This window comes from Poeciliopsis prolifica, unplaced genomic scaffold (assembly GCF_027474105.1).
Source record: "Poeciliopsis prolifica strain line A6 unplaced genomic scaffold, Auburn_PproV2 SCAFFOLD002, whole genome shotgun sequence".
NCBI classification, from domain to species: domain Eukaryota; kingdom Metazoa; phylum Chordata; class Actinopteri; order Cyprinodontiformes; family Poeciliidae; genus Poeciliopsis; species Poeciliopsis prolifica.
The window spans coordinates 492,501-519,656 of NW_026562377.1; the positions used below are offsets into that span (position 1 = coordinate 492,501).

Consider the following 27,156-nt stretch of genomic DNA (forward strand, 5'->3'; position numbering starts at 1 on the left):
AACAAAACGAGAATAGCAAACAGATGGCAAGTAGTCAAAATCTGATAATAGTAACTAATGAATAAAAAAATCTAATGATCAATAATTCCAGTTAAGCCGCTTCTTGAGTCCAAAGCTGAACTTGAGACGTTTTAAAACCTCCAGGATGTTGTAATATTAGGATCCTCTGCTGATTTATTGATCAACCCATGTGAATATTGGTTATTCAGCAGGTTGTCAACTACCGTACACAGTCAGATAAAACGGCATGCTAAGCTAAGCTAACGGCTTCTTCCGGAAGCAGCGTCACGTGGCTGAAGGATATTGTCCCAGCCTCAGGTGTCTGCAGTCCTCCGCCTCTTCTGCCTCAGCCGCTCTGAGACCAGAACCACAACCAGAACCGCAGCAGAACAGCAGGAGAATCAGGAGGAGACACCGTCCGGAGGGAGCCGCCATGATGAGCCAACCGTCACGTGACGGCGTGTTGCTTTCAGGGTCCTGAGGACGGGGGGCCATCGAAGCTCTGAGATGAGATTAAACCACAGGTTCTCCGTGATTCTGGATTATATGATGCTTTTCAAATCAAACTTTGATCGCAGCAAACTCTTCAGAACCGACCGTTCAACCCACCGAGAGGACCAGAATTGGACCTGGACCCAGAACCGGTTTACGGTTCGGCTGAAGAGGACGGAAACGCCGAGAACACGGTTCGGGTTGTGCTGTAGTTCTCAGCAGACGGAACAAGAAGCACAGATTGCACCTGAACGCATCATTCTGGCCGATGCGTTCAGGTGCAGCCCGTCCTGCCGCTCCTCCTGTCAGGCGAACTTTCATTTGAACCTGCAGGAGGATTGCTTTTCTTCTTTTAACGACAATTAAATGTTATATTTGGTGCATTTCTAAAACAGCTATTTTTATTTTCAGCTTTAATTTATCTTTTATTTACAAAGAATTTTACACTTAGTGTACTTTGATATATTTGAAAAATTCAAATCTATTTGAGTATTAACTTTTGTTTACTTTTTATATAAAAATTAAATTTTACTATTAATTACTATAAATTTTACATTTAAAACATTTACTTGCTTAAGAATCCGAAAATATCTGAACTAATTCTAAATAAACGACAATTTGTTTCCATCTATTTCATCATCATTATTTTCATTTTTTAAACTTCCACAATAATAAACTCTGTTTAAAACAAACTTATTGAACTCAGACACGAACAGGAAGCAGTCGGTGTAGAACCAGTGTAGCGTAGTTAATTATGCAGGGGTTACCGAACCGGACCCTCTGTTCGGTTCGGTTCGGAACGGTCTCAAGCATAGACCGAACCGAACCCTCTGACCGTTCCGTCTCCGCAGCAGCTTTGTTATTTCCGGCGGCACCTAAAGGCATCATCACAGGGACTCTGGTGCCGAACTGGGTCCAGTTGAAGTGAGTCCTGTGCCAGTTCCGGATGGTTCTGCGACCAAGTGCAGACTCAGCGGCTGAAGGAGGTTCGGTTCGGTCGGAAGACCAAAAGGTGAGTTCTGGTTCTGGTCCGGACAGCCCAGCTGAGTTAGCAGTTTAGCTTCGGGCGGACTGGATCAGTTTAGGTTAGTCGGTTCTGAGTGAGTGGGTGGGTTCGGCTGAACAGAACCTCGTGGTTCTCCAGCTGACCAAAGCTGCGTTCAGGTCCGGCTGTTTAAACCAGTTCCAGCAGGTTTCCTCTCACCTGTCAGGAAAGTTTGGCTCACCTGCCTCACCTGCAGGAAGTCCAGCTGGACCTCTCGAAACCGTTCCGGTGCTTCCAGAACCTGGACGGTTCTGGCTTTAGCTCATTAAACTGCCGAACCGCGCCCATCGGAACCGCGCTCTCTCACTTCCGGGTTTCTCCCAGGTGAGCTCAGGTGCGTGACCCGGTCCGGCTCTGTGAAGTTCTTTTCTGTGAACTGGGTCATCAGTCTTACAGGTAAACCCAGCTCGGTTCGGTTCAGTTTGGACTCTTACCTGCAGATTTACCACTTTAACGCAGAAACTCGCACAGTGCGCATGCGCATGTAAGCAGTTGGTTGTTCAGTCTGGTTCTGATTCTGACCTGGTTTATAGATCTGACCCTGATTCCTCCTTGTGGCTCCAGGTTCTGGTCGGCCCGGTGACTCTGAGTGCCGCCCGGATCCAGGACGGCCATGTTGGACAACGTCCCGGTAGGTGAGTCCCGGTTCTGGTTCTGATTCTGGTTCTCATGTCAGCGCATCGGTTCTGTCGAGTCCTGCCGCTCTCTCTGTTTCAGTGTCGTCTGCGGAGCGCCAGCAGGTTCTGGCTGCTCTGGACCGGCTCCAGAACCGGCTGGTCCAGAGGGAGGAGTGGAGCCTGAGCGCCACCCTGGGCAGCCTGAAGGTGGCGCTGCAGAGCCCGCTGTTCGGCCGTGTCCTGACATTGCAGCACTCCGTCCGCCAGCTGCAGCAGCAGGTGAGAACAGAACCTGGAACAGAACCAGGTTCTGTTTATGTTTACTCACATCCTGAGCCTCTGATTGGCCGAGCCGCTCTGCTTGTTCCACTTCAGACCAATCAGGAAGCACTAGATCAGTTGAAGCTCCGCCCACTGGCTTCTGGGCTTTGGACCCAGTGGTCATGTGGCCTTCAGGCACCACAGTAATTATTTTGGACCTCCATCCCGGCTGGTCTAAAGCTAAGCCCCGCCCACCACCTGGAGAAAAAGGGCGGGGCCTGTGAGGATTTGACTTCTTGCTGGCTCGGCCAATCAGACGTGAGCTTTATGCTTTCACTTCCTAAAATCCTTAAAGTAACCCTGCTGCAATCTGATTGGCTCAGAGGGATCTCTGATTGGATGACCTGTTTGAGTAATCGCTGCCCCCCTCAAGTTAACAAGGGGTCAAAGGTCGCCATGATTACTTCAGGAGTAGGAACTTCCAGTTCCTGGAGTTTTCCTGCTTCTGTCGGGCTTTTATTTTCCAGCCGTTTTCCATTTGGATTTTGGTTCTGATCTCACCAGACGGGTTTGCTGGTTCTGCTGGTCTGACTCTGGTGTGTTTCCAGTTGGATCAGGACCTCCTCCTGGGCTGTGGCAGGTGTAGCCCCGCCCCCAGGTCATGTGATCGGCCCTGCTCTGTATTCCACCGCAGCGCCGCCTTCACAATAAACAACCTGCAGCCAAATTAAGGTAATGGCTGCCGCAGCAAGCGCCTTCATACTCTAAGTGCTGCGAAGGTCACGGTGGCGACGGAGGCACGGCCAGTAATGTCCCGACTGAGTAACGGCCCGGCCTCGGCTGAGTCCTGCGCCGTCAGCCCGGCCCCAATCAGCCACAGACTGATACGCCTCACAACGAGAGAGGAGAGGTCGTTCATACATCAGCTGCTGGACCTGCAGCGCCGCGGGGAAATCGATGCTCCGCTTCTAAACCTTCCTCTGCTTCTACCCCCACTCAATCTGCCCCCGCACCCCTGACACCTTGTTTCTAACCCCACCTTGTCCTGAACAGGGGCCCTGAACGCCTCAGGAAACATCCAACTGTCCATCCATCCAACCAACAGACTGACCAGGTTCCATCAGATCAGAAAAAGATGAAAATCAGTATTTAATGAAACCTGACAGCCACTTTCCTCCTCCTGCCCCCCAGCTCCACAGCTTGCCTCCAGACGCTCGCAGTGACTTCAGTTTCTCCAGTCGCGGTCAGCTGATTATGAGCGCCGCCCCCTCCTCCGTCCTGACCAATGGCTCGGCGCCTCTCTCCCTTCAGGCTCCGCCCCTGACAGAGCGCCTGCAGCAGTGGATCCAGGAAGTGGCGAAGGTAGGCGCACCCTCGGTGGCGTTGTCATCGTCACGGCGACGTGTGCCGTGGGACTGAGCCGACTTTATTCGCAGGGCCGCCGGATCGAGCCCGTCGTTCTGACCCGGCCCGCTTCAGGGGGCCTGGGGTTCAGCGTGGTCGGGCTGAACCCGGCAGGAGGCGCCGGCCACGGCGTGTTTGTCAAACACATCCAGCCGGGAGGAATCGCCGACCGGTGAGGCACAGCCACACCCACGGAGCGGTTCTGTTTGATTCTGACCCGGGTTCTGTTACAGGGATGGGCGTCTTCAGGAGCAGGACCAGATCCTGGTGATCAACGGCAGTCCTCTGGAACCGGGCCGGAACCACCAGGCGGTCCTGACCTTGCTGCAGCAACCGGGCGAGACCGTGGAGCTGGTGGTGGCCCGGGACCGGGCCGCACCAGGAGGCCCGGCTGAAGGACTGGTCGGCACGGTCAGTGGAATGGACTCGTCACTTTAAGGCCACATTTGTGGGGCAACTGGGGACTTGGGGGGCAACTGGGGACTTGTGGGCAACTGGGGACTTGTGGGCAACTGGGGACTTGGGGGCAACTGGGGGCAACTGGGGGCTTGGGGGCAACTGGGGGCAACTGGGGACTTGGGGGCAACTGGGGGCAACTGGGGACTTGGGGGCAACTGGGGACTTGTGGGCAACTGGGGGCAACTGGGGACTTGGGGGCAACTGGGGACTTGGGGGGCAACTGGGGACTTGGGGGCAACTGGGGGCAACTGGGGACTTGGGGGCAACTGGGACTTGTGGGCAACTGGGGACTTGTGGGCAACTGGGGGCAACTGGGGACTTGGGGGGCAACTGGGGACTTGGGGGCAACTGGGGGCAACTGGGGACTTGGGGGCAAGTGGGGGTGCCCCCAAACCCCCCAGTTTTGTCTCTGGAAACATCTGTATGTTCTCCAGAGACAAAACCAGCTCTGTGACCAGCAGCATGGAGGGGTCAAGGGTCAGCATTTCGGGCAGAGACGCCATGTCCTCCAAGTTGCCATGGTGATCCAGCTTTCTCGCCCAGTCCTGGGTCGGATCACGGTGTCCGGCCCGGTTCTGTTCGCGGTTCCAGAAAACATGACCTCAATCTGAGCGGGACATGAATGGAGCAGCAGGCGGGTCGGGGGCCCGGTATGCAGAACCTGGCCCGGCTCCAACGGGCAGAACTCCAGAAGAAGACTCGCATGAGAGCTGCAGCTCTCGGTTCTGCTCCCCGAGGATGGACTGGGTCGGTCTGGACCCGGAGAACCTGCTGGCTTCTGTGGAGGTGGACCCACATCTTCACAGGTCCAGATTCTGGTTCTGATTCCCCTCAGCAGGGAGCGGTTCACAACTGCCGGTCTTAATCATCTGGATCATGCGGATCTCCTTCTCAGCTGCGGCTAAAAGTCAAAGGTCATGACTCTTCTCCCTAACAGCGCCACCTGCTGTTGTCAGCATTTAGCGCGGCAGTGGAGGGTGATGGTCCTTGCTATCTGGAGTTCTGAGCCAGAAAACAGGTGCTGGTTCCGCCGGGTCGGTACCGGTTGGTAACGGATCAGTTCCTGGGAAAACTGTGACCTTGTGTCGCGAAGCAGAGCGTCGGCTCCTCCCTGAGGTTCTGGAATGAAGGGAAGGATTGTTACTGCGAGGCAGAGCTGCTGAATCGGGTCGGGGCTGTAATCAGAACCGGAACAGCGGCCCGCTGTGTGTGTGTGTGTGTGTGTGTGTGTGTGTGTGTGTGTGTGTGTGTGTGTGTGTGTGTGTTGCTGCTCTGGTGCAGCCAGCAGCCAATCAGATCTCAAGAACAGTGATGAGTCATCAGCCAGATTATCCATATTTCCTGATTATTTACTGCCTGGTACCGTCTGCAATCCCTCCAGATTAGAGGTTTTGGGTTTTTGAAACCTGGAGCTGCAGAGTTCTGGTTCTGATCCGGATCCTTTCCTGCAGGACCTCTGGGGTCACGTGGAGGAGATCGAGCTCTCCAACGACGGATCCGGTTTGGGCTTTGGGATCGTTGGCGGGAAGACGAGCGGAGTGGTCGTCCGAACGCTGATCCCGGACGGCGTCGCCGACAGGGTGAGTCCGCTTCCTCTTCCTGAGGTCCAACCTAAACAACAAGCCGATTGGGTTCTCTCCCATTGTCCAATCAGGATGGGCGCCTTCGCACAGGTGACCACATCCTCCGCATCGGGTCGACGCCCACCGGCGGCCTCACCAGCGACCAGGTTGTCAAGGTTCTGCAAGCCTGCGGCGGTCATGTGACCATGCTGATCGCCAGGGACCCTCAAGGACAGGCGCCGGCCGCGCCCGCCGCGCCTCCTAACTCCGCCCCTTTCGTTAATGTGCCTCCTCCACTTCCTGACTCCGCCCCCGTTGCATCCTTACCTCCAGGTTCACCTGTGGCCCCGCCGCCGCCGCCGCCCAGCAAGATGGTGAGCCTTCAGTTGAACTGGTTGCCATGACGACGTGATAGCGTCTCACCGTTGTACTCGGTTCTGGTTCTGGTTCTGGTTTCAGCCCAACCTGGAGGGATACGAGATCCATGAAGTTCCCCTCACCAAGAAGGACGGCCAGAGCCTCGGCATCTCCATCGTCGGCTTCAATCCAATGACCAGCCAAGGTGGGCGGTCGGTTCTGGACCGGGTGGGCGGTCGGTTCTGGACCGGGTGGGCGGTCGGTTCTGGACCGGGTGGGCGGTCGGTTCTGGACCGGGTGGGCGGTCGGTTCTGGACCGGGTGGGCGGTCGGTTCTGGACCGGTCCCGGGTCCAGACGTGAACATGAAGCGCTCTGATGTCATCTTCCTGTTCTCAGATGCGGTGGGTGTGTTTGTGAAACACGTGGTTCCTGGCAGCGCCGCGGACCAGAGCGGAAACATCCGGGTCCATGATCGCCTCCTCGCTGTGAGTCCCTGACCGGTTCTGTTTAGGACGGATTCTGGTGGGGATGGTTCTCTGGGATCGGAACCTCTGACCCATCAGGTTTCCCTCTCCATCAGCTGAACGACGTCAGTCTCCAAGGGATGACCAACCAGAAGGTTCTGGAGGTGATGAAGCAGACGGGTCAGACTGTGGTTCTGACTCTGGTCCGGAAGAAAGCCCAAGGCCCGGAAAGGTCCCTGGATAAAGGTAGGAGGGCGTTCCAGGAAGTACCACCTCCAACTGGTCATCTGACTGACAGCTGAACCGGTGCAGTCGGTTCTGGTTCTGGTGGTCTCTGTGGTCGGTTCTGGTTCTGACGGGCCTGGTTGTAATCTGCAGAATATGCAGCTCTTCCTCCTACAGTGTCTGCAGAGATTAATCTGTTGGGTTTCGGGTCGTTGGTTCTGGTCGGCGCCGACCGGACCGGAGCGAGGAAGAGCTGTTATGTCCTGCTGTGTTCAGAGCTGCAGCGTTCTGCCGCTTCTGGATTCAGCGCCTTCGCTGGTCAGAGGTCAGAGGTCAGAGAGGGTTCAGGTCCAACTTAGGAACCAATAAATGGGCGACAGCAGAAAGTTCTGGAAGACAAAAACGCGTTTGTCAGCCTGATGGGACACGGAGGATGGAGAGGGACAGCTGGTCTGGTCATGTGACCTGGACGGTTCTGAGGTTCTAGCAGTTTTGGTTTTCTGGTTGGAACCAACTGATGGAAAAGGTTCCAGGTTGTCCCAGGTTATATCAGGTTGTCCCAGGTTGTTCCAGGTTGCTCCAGGTTGTCCCAGGTTGGTCCAGGTTGTTCCAGGTTATCCCAGGTTGTTCCAGGTTGTCCCAGGTTGTTCCAGGTTCTCCCAGGTTATATCAGGTTGTCCCAGGTTGTTCCAGGTTGCTCCAGGTTGTCCCAGGTTGGTCTAGGTTGTCCCAGGTTGGTCCAGGTTGTTCCAGGTTATATCAGGTTGTCCCGGGTTGTCCCAGGTTGTTCCAGGTTGTCCCAGGTTGTTCCAGGTTCTCCCAGGTTGTTCCAGGTTGTCCCACGTTGGTCCAGGTTGTTCCAGGTTATCCCAAGTTGTCCCAGGTTGTTCCAGGTTCTCCCAAGTTGTCCCAGGTTGTCCCAGGTTGTTCCAAGTTGTCCCAGGTTGTTCCAGGTTCTCCCAGGTTGTTCCAGGTTGTCCCAGCTTGTACCAGGTTGTCCCAGGTTCTCCCAGGTTGTTCCAGGTTCTCCCAGGTTGTTCCAGGTTGTCCCAGGTTGGTCTAGGTTGTCCCAGGTTGGTCCAGGTTGGTCCAGGTTGTTCCAGGTTATCCCAAGTTGTCCCAGGTTCTCCCAGGTTCTCCCAGGTTCTCCCAGGTTGTCCCAGGTTGTTCCAGGTTATCCCAGGTTGTCCCAGGTTGTTCCAGGTTATCACAGGTTGTCCCAGGTTGTTCCAGGTTGTCCCATGTTGTTCCAGGTTGTCCCAGGTTCTCCCAGGTTGTTCCAGGTTGTCCCAGGTTGTTCCAGGTTATCCCAGGTTGTCCCAGGTTGTTCCAGGTTATCCCAGGTTGTCCCAGGTTGTTCCAGGTTATCCCAGGTTGTCCCAAGTTGTCCCAGGTTCTCCCAGGTTGTTCCAGGTTGTCCCAGGTTGGTCTAGGTTGTCCCAGGTTGGTCCAGGTTGTTCCAGGTTATCCCAAGTTGTCCCAGGTTCTCCCAGGTTGTCCCAGGTTCTCCCAGGTTGTCCCAGGTTGTTCCAGGTTATCCCAGGTTGTCCCAGGTTGTTCCAGGTTATCACAGGTTGTCCCAGGTTGTTCCAGGTTGTCCCATGTTGTTCCAGGTTCTCCCAGGTTGTTCCAGGTTGTCCCAGGTTGTTCCAGGTTATCCCAGGTTGTCCCAGGTTGTTCCAGGTTATCACAGGTTGTCCCAGGTTGTTCCAGGTTATCCCAGGTTGTCCCAGGTTGTTCCAGGTTATCCCAGGTTGTTCCAGGTTATCACAGGTTGTCCCAGGTTGTTCCAGGTTCTCCCAGGTTGTCCCAGGTTGTCCAGGTTATATCAGGTTGTCCCAGGTTGTTCCAGGTTGCTCCAGGTTGTTCCAGGTTGTCCCAGGTTGGTCTAGGTTGTCCCAGGTTGGTCCAGGTTGTTCCAGGTTATATCAGGTTGTCCCGGGTTGTCCCAGGTTGTTCCAGGTTGTCCCAGGTTGTTCCAGGTTCTCCCAGGTTGTTCCAGGTTGTCCCAGGTTGGTCTAGGTTGTCCCAGGTTGTCCCAGGTTGTTCCAGGTTATCCCAAGTTGTCCCAGGTTCTCCTAGGTTGTTCCAGGTTGTCCCAGGTTCTCCCAGGTTGTTCCAGGTTGTCCCAGGTTATCCCAGGTTGTCCCAGGTTGTTCCAGGTTCTCCCAGGTAGTCCCAGGTTGTTCCAAGTTGTCCCAGGTTGTTCCAGGTTATCACAGGTTGTTCCAGGTTGTCCCAGCTTGTACCAGGTTGTTCCAGGTTGTTCCAGGTTGTCCCAGGTTGTTCCAGGTTGTCCCAGCTTGTACCAGGTTGTCCCAGGTTCTCCCAGGTTGTTCCAGGTTCTCCCAGGTTGTTCCAGGTTGTCCCAGGTTGGTCTAGGTTGTCCCAGGTTGGTCCAGGTTGTTCCAGGTTATCCCAAGTTGTCCCAGGTTCTCCCAGGTTGTTCCAGGTTGTCCCAGGTTCTCCCAGGTTGTCCCAGGTTGTTCCAGGTTATCCAGGTTGTCCCAGGTTGTTCCAGGTTATCACAGGTTGTCCCAGGTTGTTCCAGGTTGTCCCATGTTGTTCCAGGTTGTCCCAGGTTCTCCCAGGTTGTTCCAGGTTGTCCCAGGTTGTTCCAGGTTATCCCAGGTTGTCCCAGTTTGTTCCAGGTTATCACAGGTTGTCCCAGGTTGTTCCAGGTTATCACAGGTTGTCCCAGGTTGTTCCAGGTTATCCCAGGTTGTTCCAGGTTATCCCAGGTTATCCCAGGTTGTCCCAGGTTGTCCCAGGTTGTTCCAGGTTATCCCAGGTTGTTCCAGGTTATCCCAGGTTGTCCCAGGTTGTTCCAGGTTATCACAGGTTGTCCCAGGTTGTTCCAGGTTATCACAGGTTGTCCCAGGTTGTCCCAGGTTGTTCCAGGTTATCCCAGGTTGTTCCAGGTTATCACAGGTTGTCCCAGGTTGTTCCAGGTTATCCCAGGTTGTTCCAGGTTATCCCAGGTTGTCCCAGGTTGTTCCAGGCACCAGGTAGTCCTTCATGGTTTTCTGTCCCGTCTGTTTCAGTGGAGCGGGCGTCGACCAGGGGGTCTCAGAGGAAGAACCTGGAGGTCAAAGGTTATTCGTCAGCATCTGGATCCATCATGATGATGAAACAGGAAGTGACACATCCCAACGTTGCCCGACTGAACAGAGGTGAGTGAGTTCAATCTGCTGCTCTGCATTAATGAGCAACAAACAGATTTAATTCAGAGCTGCTAATGCAGCTTTAGCAGCTCTAACATTTCTGTCTGTTGAGTTTTTAAAACACAACGCGCAGCGGCGCCAGCGGTGTGGTTGGTCCGCTCTCTGGCTTTAAATGGATAAACTATAAACCTATTTTGTTTAAAACTATCTTTTAGGAATAAATCTGCTCCGCTAGTGAACAGCTCAGAGTAACAGACGCTTGCAATCAGGCTTAATAATTTCTGTTTTTAGCCAGAACAGCTTAATAAATGGAATTTAACAGAACAACTTGCTGTTTGCAGACCTTGGCCCCCAACTCCACTCTGACTTTCTCTTTCTCATTAGTGCGGCAGACGCCCGTCCCTCTGGGATGTATTGCTGCTCTGATTCAGCCCAACATGGCGCATTAATTCACAGGCTGGAAGCCGGTTAGCAATGCTAATGTAATCAGCTGGCTCTGACTAACACCTGGACCTGAGGAGAACGTCCCGGCGTTCCATCGTCTTCCTAATCCGCTTCCAGCCCCAGACAGACTGTCGCTCTGCTGCTGAGCGCTCATCCGTCCTACTCTCGTCTCGGTCATTAAACTAACACGGGTCAACATTGCTGCTTACTGCGGCGCTTTCACCTGGAACGCCTCGGAACCCAGTGGACCGTCTGGTTCTGGTTCCTTTGTGTGTTTCCATCACAGAGGTTCCGTCTGGTTCTGTCAGAGAACAATGGGAACCTGTCAGATGTTTTGGTCCAGTTCAAAGGTCACCATGCATTTCCAGTGTTCCTCAGTGAAACTGCGGCTGCAGCAGAGTCCAGACTCAGCCTGCTCTGTGTGTTGCAGCATCTGACGCAGAACTGCGGGCGAAGTGGAAGGCGGCTCTGGGACCTCAGTACCTCGTCCTGGTGAGTCCAGAACCCAGCAGCTGCTCTGGTTCCGCTGCATGTTTGACTGTGCTTCCTGTTTCTGGTTTCCTGCCAGGTGGTGAACCTGGATCCCGTGATCCAAGACGACGCAGAGCTGCAGAAATCCTCCAAGGTGCAGCGTCGCATTCTGGCTGCTGGTCACGCAGCTGCAGCTCCTCCTGACCGACCCTCTGTCTCTCTGCAGCTGCTGCCCATCCACATCCTGCGTCTGGGCGTGGAGCTGGACTCCTTCGACGGCCACCACTACGTCTCCTCCGTGGCCCCTGGGGGCCCCGTGGACAGACACGGCGTGCTGAGGCCTGAGGATGAGCTGCTGGAGGTAAAACGTCCCGCTTTCAGGATGAACGACTGACGGTTCTGAAGCCGCCCCGTTTGTTCTTCAACGCCCGAATGCATCACGACTGGGAATGATGGCAGGTGGTGACGGAGTTCCACAGGGTTCTGGGACGGGAACGCTTCAGTTCTTCATCTAACCGCCGGACCGGTACTGACCCGAGTCACATCTGCTTAGAACCGGGTCACACCTTTAAAGTCCGGCCAGTTCTGAGACCCTGAGCGATGGACGACCGACCCGCTGACCCGACCGACTCGACTCGACCCGACCGACCCGCTGACGGTTCTGTTCTGTGAAGGTCAACGGCGTCCAGCTGTACGGGAAGTCCCGGCGGGAAGCCGTGTCCTTCCTCAAAGAGGTTCCCCCGCCCTTCACGCTGGTTTGCTGCCGACTCCTGATCCCAGACCCGGAACCGGAACCAGAACCGTCCGTTCCACCAGAACCAGCAGCAGAACATCGGAGCATCGAAGAGGTGAGAGCGTCCGGACCTCGTTCCTCCCAGGAGTTTTTCACTTTTCTCATGTTGTATGGATCCAGATGGAGCTGATGCAGCTCAGGTCCAGAGATCTCCCGGTTCTGGTTCTGGAGGTACGGGTCAGATCCTTCTGGACCCAGAGAACTAGGAGGTGATGATTTGTTTTTGCCTGTCAGATGGAAATGAAGCTGTCGTCGATGCTCCGCAGAGAGGAAGAGGAGGAAGAGGAGGAGCAGGTACCGCCCTCAGGCAGTCAGTCTGGTTCAGGATCCGCCGCCTGATCCAGTTGGTTCCGTCTGTCTGTCACCAGCAGGTCTCTCCTGTGGAGGAGCTGACGAGGAGCGAGGACTCCAGCCTGGAGGAAGAGGAGGAGGATGAAGGCGAGCTGGCGCTGTGGAGTCCAGAGGTCGGCCTGGTGGAGCTGCAGAAGGAGCCGGACCGAGGCCTGGGCTTCAGCCTGCTGGACTACCAGGTGAGTCTGGGCCCCCGGGCCCACGGCACCGGGCCCCCACGGCACCGGGCCCCCACGGCACCGGGCCCCCACGGCACCGGGCCCCCACGGCACCGGGCCCCCACGGCACCCAATGCGGTCACGGTTCATCACTGGATCTGGTTTCTCTCTGCTGTTCGCTCAGTTTCCTTCCAAACTTGTCAGGTTTAGTGAAACTCTGGAGGCTGAAGGTTCAGGAGGAGCTTCCTCTCCTCTTCCTCTTCGCTTCCTCTCTTCTTCCCCTCCTCTTCCTTTATGATTCCTCTCTTCTTCCTCTCTTCTTTCTCTCCTCTTCCTCTCCTCTTCCTCTCAGGCTTTCGTCTGCCAGCCCAAAACGTGGCGCGTCTCGCTGTCGGGATTCACTGAACCGGCCTCTGAATTCTGCTGTGGGGAGGAGGCAGGTTCTGGCGGGTCGGGTCGTAGCATCAGCGCCGCTCTCAGAAGATTTGGAAAAAATCTGGAGAGGAACTGGTAAAAAAGGCGGGTTGACCCGAAGGCCCGACCCGGAAACCCGACCCGAAGACCTCTAAGTAGTTTGTGTTCACTGGTTCGGGAATCGCAGCAGGAATTTAGGAACCAGGCAGATTGCGATTGTGGAATCGACAACGAGGAGCTTTGCTTTGGTGTGGAGTGCTCACCATTTCTTCTTCTGATCCCTTCTGCAGTAGAAACTCTCTGAGCGCCCTCTGCTGGAGGAGAGAGATAGTCGCCGGTGGTCGACTCGGTCCTGGTCTGGTTCCACTGGACTATGACTCTTCACCATGGATACATGTTCTGTTCCAGCTGAAATTCAGAACCACAGAAGGCCTGATACATCCATGTTTCGGTTTGGACTTTAACTAGACCATCCTGTTTTCACCATTAGCCCAGGGACCATCAGGAAACAAACATGAGATATTTATGAACATGATGTTAGTTGGACCAAAGTTTTTCTGTCGACTGGAGGTTCGGAGCGACAGTTTTTCCTTTCCCCTTGTTGTTGGAGTTCTGGTCTCTGTCGCCCCCTACCTGCTGGTCTGTGAGCTCTAAAGCTTCTCCTCACCTGGACGGTTTAATTCACAACCCAGTTCTGACACTCTGTCCCAGTTCAAACAGAACCGGGCAGGTTCTGCTGTGGACTGAAGCCGGACTTTTGTGCTCAGCTCGTCTCTAAATTTCCGCTCTCTTAATTTAAGGAGTTGAAAAGTTTTTGGTTGTTTTCAGTCTCCTGGAAACCATTTCAACCGGACTTGAGGTCCAGCCGGGTGTGTTTCTGTTCTTCAGGGTGTGAAAATCTGCGGCCTCTGGATTTAACCCGTCTCATGTCCGTCCCTGCAGGACCCGTTGGATCCTGGTCGCTGTGTGATGGTGATCCGCTCTCTGGTTCCTGGTGGGTCCGCGGAGCGTCATGGAGGTCTGCTTCCTGGAGACCAGCTGGTATCGGTTAATCACACCCAGTTGGACCTTCTCACCCTGACCGAGGCAGTGGAGGTGCTGAAGTCGGTACCGCCTGGTACCGTCCGCCTGGGAGTGCGCAAACCCCTGGTAAGTTCAGACCTTCTGCTCTACAGGTCCAGGTCCTACCGAGCCTCTCTCAGAGGCTCGGTGGATCCCAGCCTGCTACCGTCTCTGGGGGTTTTATCCCAAAGTTCATTTCTCAATGTGTGGTTCTGGACTGGTGAGCCGGGCCTTCAGTACTTTTAGAATGTCCAGGTCCTAAAATTCTCTTCAAACCTTTGGATCGTAGATCTGTAGACTTTCCAATAGGAGGTTTGGACTTTTCATAGATGTTGATCATCTAACCCTCCTCACAGCTGGAGGGTAAAAAGACAATTGTTCTGTCATCCAGAGCCGCCAGAGAATAACTCTGTTAACTCAGTCAAACCTGGACATCTCCATATTATTCATTTTGTGCCCCACAGCAAAAAGAAAAACCGTTAAAGTCCAACTCAAAACCACGTCTCTGGATCGGCGCAGCCATAGCAACTAACGACAACCCCACAAAAAAAACACTGAAATATTTCCCACACAAGGAGCAGAACATTCAGTCTGTTGCAGTAGTTTGGTTTTAGGCTTAATGTTTATTTTATTAATAAGTGATTGATGGAGTAAGAGGAGAAAACTATAAATATATCGCTGCACTTTACTGTATGGCTAGCTCCATGGCTAGCTCCCTCGCTATCTCCCTCGCTAGCTTCCTGGCTAGCTTCCTGGCTATCTCCCTGGCTAGCTCCATGGCTAGCTCCCTCGCTAGCTCCATGGCTATCTCCCTCGCTATCTCCCTGGCTAGCTCCATGGCTAGCTCCCTCGCTAGCTCCATGGCTATCTCCCTTGCTAGCTTCCTGGCTATCTCCATGGCTAGGTCCCTCGCTAGCTCCATGGCTAGCCAGGAAGCCATGGTTGCTGTCTCTTCCTCTGCAGTGTGGAGTCTCAGTGTTGGATCATGAGCGCCCCCTGCCATGAGGCCAGAGAACTGCCTGCCTCACCTCCAGTCTGTTCTCTGGTTTCTCATCGCTGCTCAGCATGAAACACTTTACACAGTTGGTGACGTATAACACTGTAGATTATATACATGAGCTAAATGATGGAACATCAGTTGATATATTCAATATTTTTAACCGTTATATTGGCGCCGTTCAGACAGGAGCTGCTATAGACTGGCAGCCAGTGCAGTTAGTGAGACGTTGATCAGTCCAGGTGAGGCTTGGCTCATTGCTGCCTCACCTGCTGCACTTCTGAGCATTTCAATGGGAAAATGTGAAACTTGAGTGATTTTGAAGAAAAAATAGTCAGAATTGGTTAAGCTACATGAAAAATAAATATATCACAAACCACAGGGTGAGAATAGCAACATAAATGATTTTATCATTATATATTATTTTTTCATGATGATATGATGACTCACTGCACATCACTGATGTTGATAGGCTGATCACACCCAGTTGGACCTTCTCACCCTCGGTCAGGGTGAGAAGAAATATCATCTTCATCCCACAAGACTGGATTCTCAGCCGGCCTGGATGCTGGCCTGAATGGACGTTTCCTGGCCCAGAGTTTTAGTTTTAGGTCAGAAGTTAATCCGGACTAAATGTGGAGTTCTGGACCTTCAGATATTTGGTGCAGCTTCATGGCCAACCAGAGAAGATCTGGACAGAGTTGATCGATGGTTTCTTGGGTTTCCTGTTCACAAGTTGTTGAGTTCAGAACTTGTTTCTTCTCTGGTTCAGAACCTGCTGAACACAGAATCCTTTTGGCTCTGGCTGAACCTGAGCTGCTTTTTCCAGTTTCCTGGTCGACCCGTTTCCTGTTTCTGCAGGTGGAAGCAGCCGATCCCGGCAGAGAGAACCTGATCCAGGATTCTCCTGGAGGCAGCCCGCTTCCAGAGGTAAGCACCCTGTTCCCGATGCTCTGCAGCTTATGGATCAGAAGCAGACGTCTAAATGGAGTGGAGGAGATCTGGTGATGATGTCATGACTTTAAAATCTTCTGATTGGTTATTCCATATCAGTTAAAGTCCTCAAATTCTGCTTCCTCCCTTGGTGACATGGTGGAATCATTAAAAGGAATCGGAGACGGCCCGCAGTACCGCTTACAAACATCATTCGAGTAGAACTGAAATCATTATTGAAATTATCTGCAAATAATTTAGCAATCAATGAATTGATAGCTGGAGTACACAGACTCCACAGAGTTGGAGCAAAAACAAATTCCTCTGTTGGCAGTTTTAGCTTCACCTGGTTCACATTGTGGCAAAATCTATTGATCAGCTCTTCATCCAGTTATTATTCAGTTAATTATGTTACTGCTTTTCAGCCAATAAAATGTTCATTTCTTTCTTCTGAAGACTAAGTGAATTATTTAAATATTTATGACGGGGAAAAATCTGCAGAATCACCCAATTTTTTAAATTCCATTAATCAAAATAATATTTGTTTCAGTTGTAATTTTAACCTTTAGTTTCCATAATGAGGCGCTGCAGGATTGTTCTAACAGGCGTCTCGTGTCAGACCGACATGTTTCACCGCCGCCGCCTCCTGCTGCCGCCATTTTGGAACAGGAAGTCGGCCTGGAGTCCTGACTGGGGGTTTGCTGGTTGCTCCCAGTTCCCAGTGGGGTGTTCCAGTGGATCTCAGACTGGAAAGTGTCTCTCCCAGTCCAGAGTGCAGCAGCTGAAGCATCAGTAATCACTCTGAGAGCTCGCTTTGTTCTGACTGTCGTCCTGCTTCCCTTCACTTCATCATCCTCTTCCTCCCCCCTCCATCTTCTCCTCTCTTTCACCTTCCTCTCCCTCTGCTGACTCAGCGCCATGGCTCGATGCTATAAAGTGCTCCATCAGCTCAACCCGCAGCATCTTTCTTTAAGTGAGGCGGCCGGAGGGAGGAGGACGGGGGGTTGCTGTGAGGACATGCAGCCCCCCGTGTCAGTACATAGAGTCCTGCAGTACTCTGTTACTGCAGTGCTGCTGCTGCTCTGCTTCCCTCTGCTCCATCTCGCCTCCTGATGCACAAAGCAAATAACAGTAATGACCTGCTGGCAGAACCACATCCGCCTGGAGGGGGAGCAGTTTCCCAGCCACAGCCGGACTGGGGACACGTTGACCTCAGAGCCTCTGGATGGTTGGCAGCAACATTTTTCACTAAGTAAAATCAAAATGCTTCTCTAGGGTTTGATAATCAGAAACACTGTAGTAGCCGCGTTCTTCCAGCAGGGGGTGGACAGGACCTTCACTGGGATGATCGACTTTAAAATACTAATGGAGCAACCGCTCTGGTCCTGGTCCAGGTTCTGCTCTCCATTCAGAACCAGAACCTCATTTGGCTTCTTTGCACCTAGATCTGGAACAAACTTCCAGAAAACTGCTTACCGGCCGAAACCCTGAGATGCCATTTGAAGAAAGGCACCAAAACAGAGCCAAGAGGCGGGACTTAGTGCTGTCAATCACTCTCATGTATGCTAAATGTGCTAATTGAGAAGAAACAACTTCCTGTTACAGAAAAACCGTTTATACAGCATCACCACTGGCGATGCTAACGAGCTTAGCATTCAGGGCAGGCTCTGCTAAGGGGGAGAAGATGTAGCCTAGCAGAGCGCACAAGTGTTATTGACAGCACTAAGACCCTCCTCCTCTCTCCAATTGGCTGTTTTCAGCGAAGGAGACTTTGACTGGACCACTGATCCACGTGTTTGATTATTGATTATCTACAGTGACATAAAAACACAGAGACACACGTTTCAGAGACCCAGGTTCTGGTTCTGGCCTCGTTCATATATTTAAAATCACAGATTATTAATGGAGCAAATCAACATTTTATCCAGTTATTTTATGTAGAAAAGTTGATCTGAACACCAGAACTAGAACCCTGACCTGCTCTGGTCCCTGGAAGGCATCTTCCTCCTCTTCCTCTTCACTTCCTGTTTTACATGCGTCTCACTGAGCTGAAGTCGTTTCACGGCTCACGGCTCCCTGATGTCTCCATAAAGTTCTGCTGGTTGGTTCCGACCCGTCTCTGTGGATCGTTGTGTCAGGCTGACCAGAGAGGGACCCCGCTCCGCCGCCGCGCCTCGTTAACTCCTGGAGGTCGCAGCAGGGGGCGGAGCCTGCACCAGCAAACGCTGCGGCAGTAATCTGATTACTCTGTGGGGGGGATGGGGGGGTGCGGAGCCAGGACAGAGTCTGATCGGTTCTGGATCAGTTCCAGGGTTCAGATGAAGTTCAGCTGGAGCAGAACCGCTTTCCTGGACCGTCCTGGAAACACTGGGACCCCCAGCGGTTCTGATTGGACCCGTTCTCCAGCACCTACATGAGTCAGTTTAAATCATCCCGACCTCTGCAGGACCCTCTGAGTGTGTCCACCGTCTCCCTCCTGGCTGTAACCGGGCCGGGCCGGCTCGTCGTCATCTCATTGTCTAATGGGAGGATATTAAACGCAGCATCTTTAAATCTTCAGGATGTGAGGCCAGCAGTCATCAGTCTGCAGAGCGCTAGCCGCCGTCTGCTCCTCACCTCCATTACGGCAGGACTGGGCCCGCTTCCCGGGCCGGGCCCGCTTCCCCGGTCCAAATGAGGCGGCAGAGTCCTTGAGGACGAGGCGGCAGGGAATTAGCCTAAGTGTTGCCATTAATATTTCCTGGAGGGAGCAGGAGAATCCCTCAGGATGTGCTGAGGAGGCGCTCTGGGCCGGACCGGGCTCAGCGCCAAGTCCTGATGACCAGGGGAGTTCAGCAGAACTTTCTCTGTCCTCACACTCCCTCAGAGCCAGAGCTTCCCTCTGCTGTTCTACTCAGAGCTGTGAAAAGTATTCACTCCGTGACCGGGTTCTACGGTTCTGACCCGTTTAAATCTACCACATTAAACAGAAGATGATGGAGAATGGTTCAGGATCAAAAGTTCTGATGGTTCCGTTTTCAGAACCAGCCTCCAACTGGTGCTGACATACCTGTAGATGACCTTTGACCCTCTCTGCTCTCCCGACCTGACCACCTGGAGGAACGATCAGGACCCTTTGACTAGGCCACCTGTTTGAGCCTATCATAGGGGGACATGCTGGTGGACTGGGTCATGGTTCGGCTGGTCCTGGAGCCATCAGAACCGGCTCCAGGCCCGGTTCTGATGGCTGGATCTTCTCCTTCACGAGGTTCTGCTGGACCGGAACATCTTGGTTCCATGTCAAACCACCTCCACTGTGTCTGGCTGCTAGGAGGATGCTCTGGTTCTGTTAGTTCTGATGGATCGGGACCAGAACCGCCCAGCAGGTCCAGTTCGATCTCTAACGACTGATTGATTTTTTTTCAGGGTCCCAGTGAAAAGTCGGAGCTTCCAGATTATTCCTGCCAGGAGGAACCGGAACTGATCCTGGACGGAGGTCTGCCTCGCTACGCCTCCTCTCTGACCTCTGACCTCCTGCCAGCGGAAGAGGGCCTGGAGATGGCTGTGGATGAAGAGGAGGATGAAGAGGAGGATGAAGAGGAGAAGAGCCCGCTGCCCAGGAAGCCTGCTTCATCCTGGGAGGACTGGACGTTGTGGTCCGCTGGCCAAGCAGGAAGTCCACAGGAGGTCGGTTCTGTTTGGTTCTGTTTGGTTTTGTCTGTTTCTGGACCTTGTGATGCGTCTATAACCTGAGGAAGGTTCTGCTTGCAGCTCCAGGTGAGGAGAGACTCTCAGGATGACGAGGAGCTGCAGAAGTCTGACGTGGAGAGCATCTCATCTGTTGGGAAACTGATCCTGGGTGAGAAGCCACTCCGCCTCTTGGAACTCCGCTCCGCCTCTAGGAATTCCACTCCGCCTTTTAGAATTCCGCTCCTCCTTTTAGAACTCCGCTCCGCCTCTTGGAACTCCGCTCCGCCTTTTAGAACTCCGCTCCGCCTTTTAGAATTCCGCTCCGCCTCTTGGAACTCCGCTCCGCCTTTTAGAACTCCGCTCCGCCTTTTAGAATTCCGCTCCGCCTCTTCGAACTCCGCTCCGCCTTTAGAACTCCGCTCCGCCTTTTAGAACTCCGCTCCTCCTTTTAGAACTCCGCTCCGCCTCTTGGAACTCCGCTCCGCTTTTAGAACTCCGCTTTTTAGAACTCCGCTCCCTTTTTAAACTCCCGCTCCGCCTTTGAACTCCGCTCCGCCTTTTAGAACTCCGCTCCGCCTCTTAGAACTCCGCTCCACCTCTTGGAACTCCGCTCCCCTCTTGGAACTCCGCTCCGCCTTTAGAACTCCGCTCCGCCTTTTAGAATTCCGCTCCGCTCTTGGAACTCCGCTCCGCCTTTTAGAACTCCGCTCCGCCTCTTGGAACTCCGCTCCGCCTCTTGGAACTCCGCTCCTCCTTTTAGAACTCCGCTCCTCCTTTTAGAACTCCGCTCCTCCTTTTAGAACTCCGCTCCTCCCTTTTAGAACTCCGCTCCTCCTTTTAGAACTCCGCTCCGCCTCTAGGAACTCCGCTCCCCCTTTTAGAACTCCGCTCCGCCTCTTGGAACTCCGCTCCGCCTCTTGGAACTCCGCTCCGCCTTTTAGAACTCCGCTCCGCCTTTTAGAACTCCGCTCCACCTTTTAGAACTCCGCTCCACCTTTTAGAACTCCGCTCCTCCTTTTAGAACTCCGCTCCTCCTTTTAGAACTCCGCTCCGCCTTTTAGAACTCCGCTCCACCTTTTAGAACTCCGCTCCGCCTCTTGGAACTCCGCTCCTCCTTTTAGAACTCCGCTCCGCCTTTTAGAACTCCGCTCCACCTTTTAGAACTCCGCTCCACCTTTTAGAACTCCGCTCCTCCTTTTAGAACTCCGCTCCTCCTTTTAGAACTCCGCTCCTCCTTTTAGAACTCCGCTCCGCCTCTTGGAACTCCTCTCCTCCTTTTAGAACTCCGCTCCGCCTCTTGGAACTCCGCTCCGCCTCTTGGAACTCCGCTCCACCTCTTGGAACTCCGCTCCGCCTTTTAGAACTCCGCTCCGCCTCTTGGAACTCCGCTCCGCCTTTTAGAACTCCGCTCCTCCTTTTAGAACTCCGCTCCGCCTCTTGGAACTCCGCTCCACCTTTTAGAACTCCGCTCCGCCTCTTGGAACTCCGCTCCGCCTTTTAGAACTCCGCTCCTCCTTTTAGAACTCCGCTCCGCCTTTTAGAATTCCGCTCCGCCTCTTGGAACTCCGCTCCGCCTTTTAGAACTCAACTCCGCCTTTTAGAATTCCGCTCCGCCTCTTGGAACTCCGCTCCGCCTCTTGGAACTCCGCTCCTCCTTTTAGAACTCCGCTCCTCCTTTTAGAACTCCGCTCCTCCTTTTAGAACTCCGCTCCGCCTTTTAGAACTCCGCTCCGCCTTTTAGAACTCCACTCCGCCTCTAGGAACTCCGCTCCGCCTTTTAGAACTCCGCTCCGCCTCTAGGAACTCCGCTCCGCCTTTTAGAACTCCACTCCGCCTCTAGGAACTCCGCTCCGCCTTTTAGAACTCCGCTCCGCCTCTAGGAACTCCGCTCCGCCTTTTAGAACTCCACTCCGCCTCTAGGAACTCCGCTCCGCCTTTTAGAACTCCGCTCCGCCTCTAGGAACTCCGCTCCGCCTTTTAGAACTCCACTCCGCCTCTAGGAACTCCGCTCCGCCTTTTAGAACTCCGCTCCGCCTCTAGGAACTCCGCTCCGCCTTTTAGAACTCCACTCCGCCTCTAGGAACTCCGCTCCGCCTCTTGGAACTCCGCTCCGCCTCTTGGAACTCCGCTCCGCCTTTTAGAACTCCGCTCCGCCTTTTAGAACTCCGCTCCTCCTTTTAGAACTCCGCTCCTCCTTTTAGAACTCCGCTCCGCCTTTTAGAACTCCGCTCCTCCTTTTAGAACTCCGCTCCGCCTCTTGGAACTCCGCTCCTCCTTTTAGAACTCCGCTCCACCTTTTAGAACTCCGCTCCGCCTTTTAGAACTCCGCTCCACCTTTTAGAACTCCGCTCCTCCTTTTAGAACTCCGCTCCGCCTTTTAGAACTCCGCTCCGCCTCTTGGAACTCCGCTCCGCCTCTTGGAACTCCGCTCCGCCTTTTAGAACTCCGCTCCGCCTTTTAGAACTCCGCTCCACCTTTTAGAACTCCGCTCCACCTTTTAGAACTCCGCTCCTCCTTTTAGAACTCCGCTCCTCCTTTTAGAACTCCGCTCCGCCTTTTAGAACTCCGCTCCACCTTTTAGAACTCCGCTCCGCCTCTTGGAACTCCGCTCCTCCTTTTAGAACTCCGCTCCGCCTTTTAGAACTCCGCTCCACCTTTTAGAACTCCGCTCCACCTTTTAGAACTCCGCTCCTCCTTTTAGAACTCCGCTCCTCCTTTTAGAACTCCGCTCCTCCTTTTAGAACTCCGCTCCGCCTCTTGGAACTCCTCTCCTCCTTTTAGAACTCCGCTCCGCCTCTTGGACCTCCGCCCCTCCTCTTAGAACTCCGCTCCTCCTCTTAGAACTCCGCTCCGCCTTTTAGAACTCCGCTCCGCCTCTTGGAACTCCGCTCCGCCTTTTAGAACTCCGCTCCACCTTTTAGAACTCCGCTCCGCCTCTAGGAACTCCGCTCCACCTTTTAGAACTCCGCTCCACCTTTTAGAACTCCGCTCCGCCTTTTAGAACTCCGCTCCTCCTTTTAGAACTCCGCTCCTCCTTTTAGAATTCCGCTCCGCCTCTTGGAACTCCGCCCCGCCTTTTAGAACTCCGCTCCGCCTTTTAGAATTCCGCTCCGCCTCTTGGAACTCCGCTCCGCCTCTTGGAACTCCGCTCCTCCTTTTAGAACTCCGCTCCTCCTTTTAGAACTCCGCTCCTCCTTTTAGAACTCCGCTCCGCCTTTTAGAACTCCGCTCCGCCTTTTAGAACTCCACTCCGCCTCTAGGAACTCCGCTCCGCCTTTTAGAACTCCGCTCCGCCTCTAGGAACTCCGCTCCGCCTTTTAGAACTCCACTCCGCCTCTAGGAACTCCGCTCCGCCTTTTAGAACTCCGCTCCGCCTCTAGGAACTCCGCTCCGCCTTTTAGAACTCCACTCCGCCTCTAGGAACTCCGCTCCGCCTTTTAGAACTCCGCTCCGCCTCTAGGAACTCCGCTCCGCCTTTTAGAACTCCACTCCGCCTCTAGGAACTCCGCTCCGCCTTTTAGAACTCCGCTCCGCCTCTAGGAACTCCGCTCCGCCTTTTAGAACTCCACTCCGCCTCTAGGAACTCCGCTCCGCCTCTTGGAACTCCGCTCCGCCTCTTGGAACTCCGCTCCGCCTTTTAGAACTCCGCTCCGCCTTTTAGAACTCCGCTCCTCCTTTTAGAACTCCGCTCCTCCTTTTAGAACTCCGCTCCGCCTTTTAGAACTCCGCTCCACCTTTTAGAACTCCGCTCCGCCTCTTGGAACTCCGCTCCGCCTTTTAGAACTCCGCTCCTCCTTTTAGAACTCCGCTCCGCCTTTTAGAACTCCGCTCCGCCTTTTAGAACTCCGCTCCTCCTTTTAGAACTCCGCTCCGCCTTTTAGAACTCCGCTCCGCCTCTTGGAACTCCGCTCCGCCTCTTGGAACTCCGCTCCTCCTTTTAGAACTCCGCTCCTCCTTTTAGAACTCCGCTCCGCCTTTTAGAACTCCGCTCCGCCTTTTAGAACTCCACTCCGCCTCTAGGAACTCCGCTCCGCCTTTTAGAACTCCGCTCCGCCTCTAGGAACTCCGCTCCGCCTTTTAGAACTCCACTCCGCCTCTAGGAACTCCGCTCCGCCTCTTGGAACTCCGCTCCGCCTCTTGGAACTCCGCTCCGCCTTTTAGAACTCCGCTCCACCTTTTAGATCTCCGCTCCACCTTTTAGAACTCCGCTCCTCCTTTTAGAACTCCGCTCCTCCTTTTAGAACTCCGCTCCGCCTTTTAGAACTCCGCTCCACCTTTTAGAACTCCGCTCCGCCTCTAGGAACTCCGCTCCTCCTTTTAGAACTCCGCTCCTCCTTTTAGAACTCCGCTCCACCTTTTAGAACTCCGCTCCTCCTTTTAGAACTCCGCTCCTCCTTTTAGAACTCCGCTCCTCCTTTTAGAACTCCGCTCCTCCTTTTAGAACTCCGCTCCTCCTTTTAGAACTCCGCTCCGCCTCTTGGAACTCCGCTCCTCCTTTTAGAACTCCGCTCCGCCTCTTGGAACTCCGCTCCGCCTCTTGGAACTCCGCTCCACCTCTTGGAACTCCGCTCCGCCTTTTAGAACTCCGCTCCGCCTCTTGGAACTCCGCTCCGCCTTTTAGAACTCCGCTCCGCCTCTTGGAACTCCGCTCCACCTCTTGGAACTCCGCTCCGCCTTTTAGAACTCCGCTCCGCCTCTTGGAACTCCGCTCCTCCTTTTAGAACTCCGCTCCTCCTTTTAGAACTCCGCTCCGCCTCTTGGAACTCCGCTCCGCCTTTTAGAACTCCGCTCCGCCTCTTGGAACTCCGCTCCGCCTTTTAGAACTCCGCTCCGCCTTTTAGAACTCCGCTCCTCCTTTTAGAACTCTGCTCCACCTTTTAGAACTCCACTCCGCCTCTAGGAACTCCGCTCCGCCTTTTAGAACTCCGCTCCTCCTTTTAGAACTCCGCTCCTCATTTTAGAACTCCGCTCCACCTCTAGGAACTCCGCTCCGCCTTTTAGAACTCCGCTCCTCATTTTAGAACTCCACTCCGCCTCTAGGAACTCCGCTCCGCCTTTTAGAACTCCGCTCCGCCTCTTGGAACTCCGATCCTCCTTTTAGAACTCCGCTCCGCCTCTTGGAACTCCGCTCCACCTCTTGGAACTCCGCTCCGCCTTTTAGAACTCCGCTCCGCCTCTTGGAACTCCGCTCCGCCTTTTAGAACTCCGCTCCTCCTTTTAAAACTCCGCTCCGCCTCTTGGAACTCCGCTCCGCCTCTTGGAACTCCGCTCCGCCTTTTAGAACTCCGCTCCTCCTTTTAGAACTCCGCTCCGCCTCTTGGAACTCCGCTCCGCCTTTTAGAACTCCGCTCCGCCTTTTAGAACTCCGCTCCGCCTCTTGGAACTCCGCTCCGCCTTTTAGAACTCTGCTCCGCCTTTTAGAATTCCGCTCCGCCTCTTGGAACTCCGCTCTGCCTTTTAGAACTCCGCTCCTCCTTTTAGAACTTCGCTCCTCCTTTTAGAACTCCGCTCCGCCTCTTGGAACTCCGCTCCTCCTTTTAGAACTCCGCTCCTCCTTTTAGAACTCCGCTCCTCCTTTTAGAACTCCGCTCCTCCTTTTAGAACTCCGCTCCTCCTTTTAGAACTCCGCTCCTCCTTTTAAAACTCCGCTCCGCCTCTTGGAACTCCGCTCCTCCTTTTGGAACTCCGCTCCGCCTCTTGGAACTCCGCTCCGCCTCTTGGAACTCCGCTCCACCTCTTGGAACTCCGCTCCGCCTTTTAGAACTCCGCTCCGCCTCTTGGAACTCCGCTCCGCCTTTTAGAACTCCGCTCCGCCTCTTGGAACTCCGCTCCACCTCTTGGAACTCCGCTCCGCCTCTTGGAACTCCGATCCTCCTTTTAGAACTCCGCTCCGCCTCTTGGAACTCCGCTCCACCTCTTGGAACTCCGCTCCGCCTTTTAGAACTCCGCTCCGCCTCTTGGAACTCCGCTCCGCCTTTTAGAACTCCGCTCCTCCTTTTAGAACTCCGCTCCGCCTCTTGGAACTCCGCTCCGCCTTTTAGAACTCCGCTCCGCCTCTTGGAACTCCGCTCCGCCTTTTAGAACTCCGCTCCTCCTTTTAGAACTCCGCTCCGCCTCTTGGAACTCCGCTCCGCCTTTTAGAACTCCGCTCCGCCTTTTAGAACTCCGCTCCGCCTCTTGGAACTCCGCTCCGCCTTTTAGAACTCCGCTCCGCCTTTTAGAATTCCGCTCCGCCTCTTGGAACTCCGCTCCGCCTTTTAGAACTCCGCTCCTCCTTTTAGAACTCCGCTCCTCCTTTTAGAACTCCGCTCCTCCTTTTAGAACTCCGCTCCTCCTTTTAGAACTCCGCTCCGCCTCTTGGAACTCCGCTCCGCCTCTTGGAACTCCGCTCCGCCTCTTGGAACTCCGCTCCTCCTTTTAGAACTCCGCTCCGCCTTTTAGAACTCCGCTCCGCCTCTTGGAACTCCGCTCCGCCTTTTAGAACTCCGCTCCTCCTTTTAGAACTCCGCTCCGCCTTTTAGAACTCCACTCCGCCTCTAGGAACTCCGCTCCGCCTTTTAGAACTCCGCTCCTCCTTTTAGAACTCCGCTCCTCCTTTTAGAACTCCGCTCCGCCTCTTGGAACTCCGCTCCACCTTTTAGAACTCCGCTCAGCCTTTTAGAACTCCACTCCGCCTCTAGGAACTCCGCTCCGCCTTTTAGAACTCCGCTCCTCCTTTTAGAACTCCGCTCCTCCTTTTAGAACTCCGCTCCGCCTTTTAGAACTCCACTCCGCCTCTAGGAACTCCGCTCCGCCTTTTAGAACTCCGCTCCTCCTTTTAGAACTCCGCTCCTCCTTTTAGAACTCCGCTCCTCCTTTTAGAACTCCGCTCCGCCTTTTAGAACTCCGCTCCGCCTCTTGGAACTCCGCTCCGCCTCTTGGAACTCCGCTCCGCCTTTTAGAACTCCGCTCCTCCTTTTAGAACTCCGCTCCGCCTCTTGGAACTCCGCTCCACCTTTTAGAACTCCGCTCCTCCTTTTAGAACTCCACTCCGCCTCTAGGAACTCCGCTCCGCCTTTTAGAACTCCGCTCCTCCTTTTAGAACTCCGCTCCTCCTTTTAGAACTCCGCTCCTCCTTTTAGAACTCCGCTCCGCCTCTTGGAACTCCGCTCCGCCTTTTAGAACTCCGCTCCGCCTTTTAGAACTCCGCTCCGCCTCTTGGAACTCCGCTCCGCCTTTTAGAACTCCGCTCCGCCTTTTAGAACTCCGCTCCGCCTCTTGGAACTCCGCTCCGCCTTTTAGAACTCCGCTCCGCCTTTTAGAACTCCGCTCCGCCTCTTGGAACTCCGCTCCGCCTCTTGGAACTCCGCTCCGCCTTTTAGAACTCCGCTCCGCCTTTTAGAACTCCGCTCCGCCTCTTGGAACTCCGCTCCGCCTTTTAGAACTCAACTCCGCCTTTTAGAATTCCGCTCCGCCTCTTGGAACTCCGCTCCGCCTTTTAGAACTCCACTCATCCTTTTAGAACTTCGCTCCTCCTTTTAGAACTCCGCTCCTCCTTTTAGAACTCCGCTCCGCCTTTTAGAACTCCACTCCGCCTCTAGGAACTCCGCTCCGCCTTTTAGAACTCCGCTCCTCCTTTTAGAACTCCGCTCCTCCTTTTAGAACTCTGCTCCGCCTCTTGGAACTCCGCTCCACCTTTTAGAACTCCGCTCAGCCTTTTAGAACTCCACTCCGCCTCTAGGAACTCCGCTCCGCCTTTTAGAACTCCGCTCCTCCTTTTAGAACTCCGCTCCTCCTTTTAGAACTCCGCTCCGCCTTTTAGAACTCCACTCCG

General features: G+C 54.1%; 2 protein-coding genes across 2 annotated transcripts in view; one reads left to right on the top strand and one right to left on the bottom strand.

Annotated features, from left to right (window-relative positions):
• Positions 1-1,855, bottom strand: part of tm2d1 (TM2 domain containing 1) — a 10,689-nt gene extending 8,834 nt beyond the window's left edge. The window contains exons 1-2 of the mRNA XM_055059123.1: positions 1,728-1,855; positions 305-502 (exon numbers count right to left, since the gene is read on the bottom strand). Of these exons, the coding sequence (XP_054915098.1) occupies positions 305-502; positions 1,728-1,825 (296 nt within the window). The 5' untranslated portion in view covers positions 1,826-1,855. The remainder of the gene's footprint in view (positions 1-304; positions 503-1,727) is intronic.
• patj (PATJ crumbs cell polarity complex component) overlaps positions 1,218-27,156 on the top strand; it is a 51,743-nt gene continuing 25,804 nt past the window's right edge. Inside the window, exons 1-22 of the mRNA XM_055058771.1 lie at positions 1,218-1,504; positions 2,102-2,172; positions 2,255-2,433; positions 3,607-3,777; positions 3,852-3,991; positions 4,053-4,230; positions 5,730-5,858; positions 5,933-6,214; positions 6,300-6,402; positions 6,595-6,683; positions 6,779-6,908; positions 9,932-10,060; positions 10,926-10,987; positions 11,064-11,120; positions 11,193-11,327; positions 11,641-11,814; positions 11,994-12,053; positions 12,128-12,289; positions 13,625-13,831; positions 15,603-15,671; positions 19,080-19,340; positions 19,425-19,512. Coding sequence (XP_054914746.1) covers positions 2,151-2,172; positions 2,255-2,433; positions 3,607-3,777; positions 3,852-3,991; positions 4,053-4,230; positions 5,730-5,858; positions 5,933-6,214; positions 6,300-6,402; positions 6,595-6,683; positions 6,779-6,908; positions 9,932-10,060; positions 10,926-10,987; positions 11,064-11,120; positions 11,193-11,327; positions 11,641-11,814; positions 11,994-12,053; positions 12,128-12,289; positions 13,625-13,831; positions 15,603-15,671; positions 19,080-19,340; positions 19,425-19,512 — 2,827 coding nt within the window. The 5' untranslated portion in view covers positions 1,218-1,504; positions 2,102-2,150. The remainder of the gene's footprint in view (positions 1,505-2,101; positions 2,173-2,254; positions 2,434-3,606; positions 3,778-3,851; positions 3,992-4,052; positions 4,231-5,729; positions 5,859-5,932; positions 6,215-6,299; positions 6,403-6,594; positions 6,684-6,778; positions 6,909-9,931; positions 10,061-10,925; positions 10,988-11,063; positions 11,121-11,192; positions 11,328-11,640; positions 11,815-11,993; positions 12,054-12,127; positions 12,290-13,624; positions 13,832-15,602; positions 15,672-19,079; positions 19,341-19,424; positions 19,513-27,156) is intronic.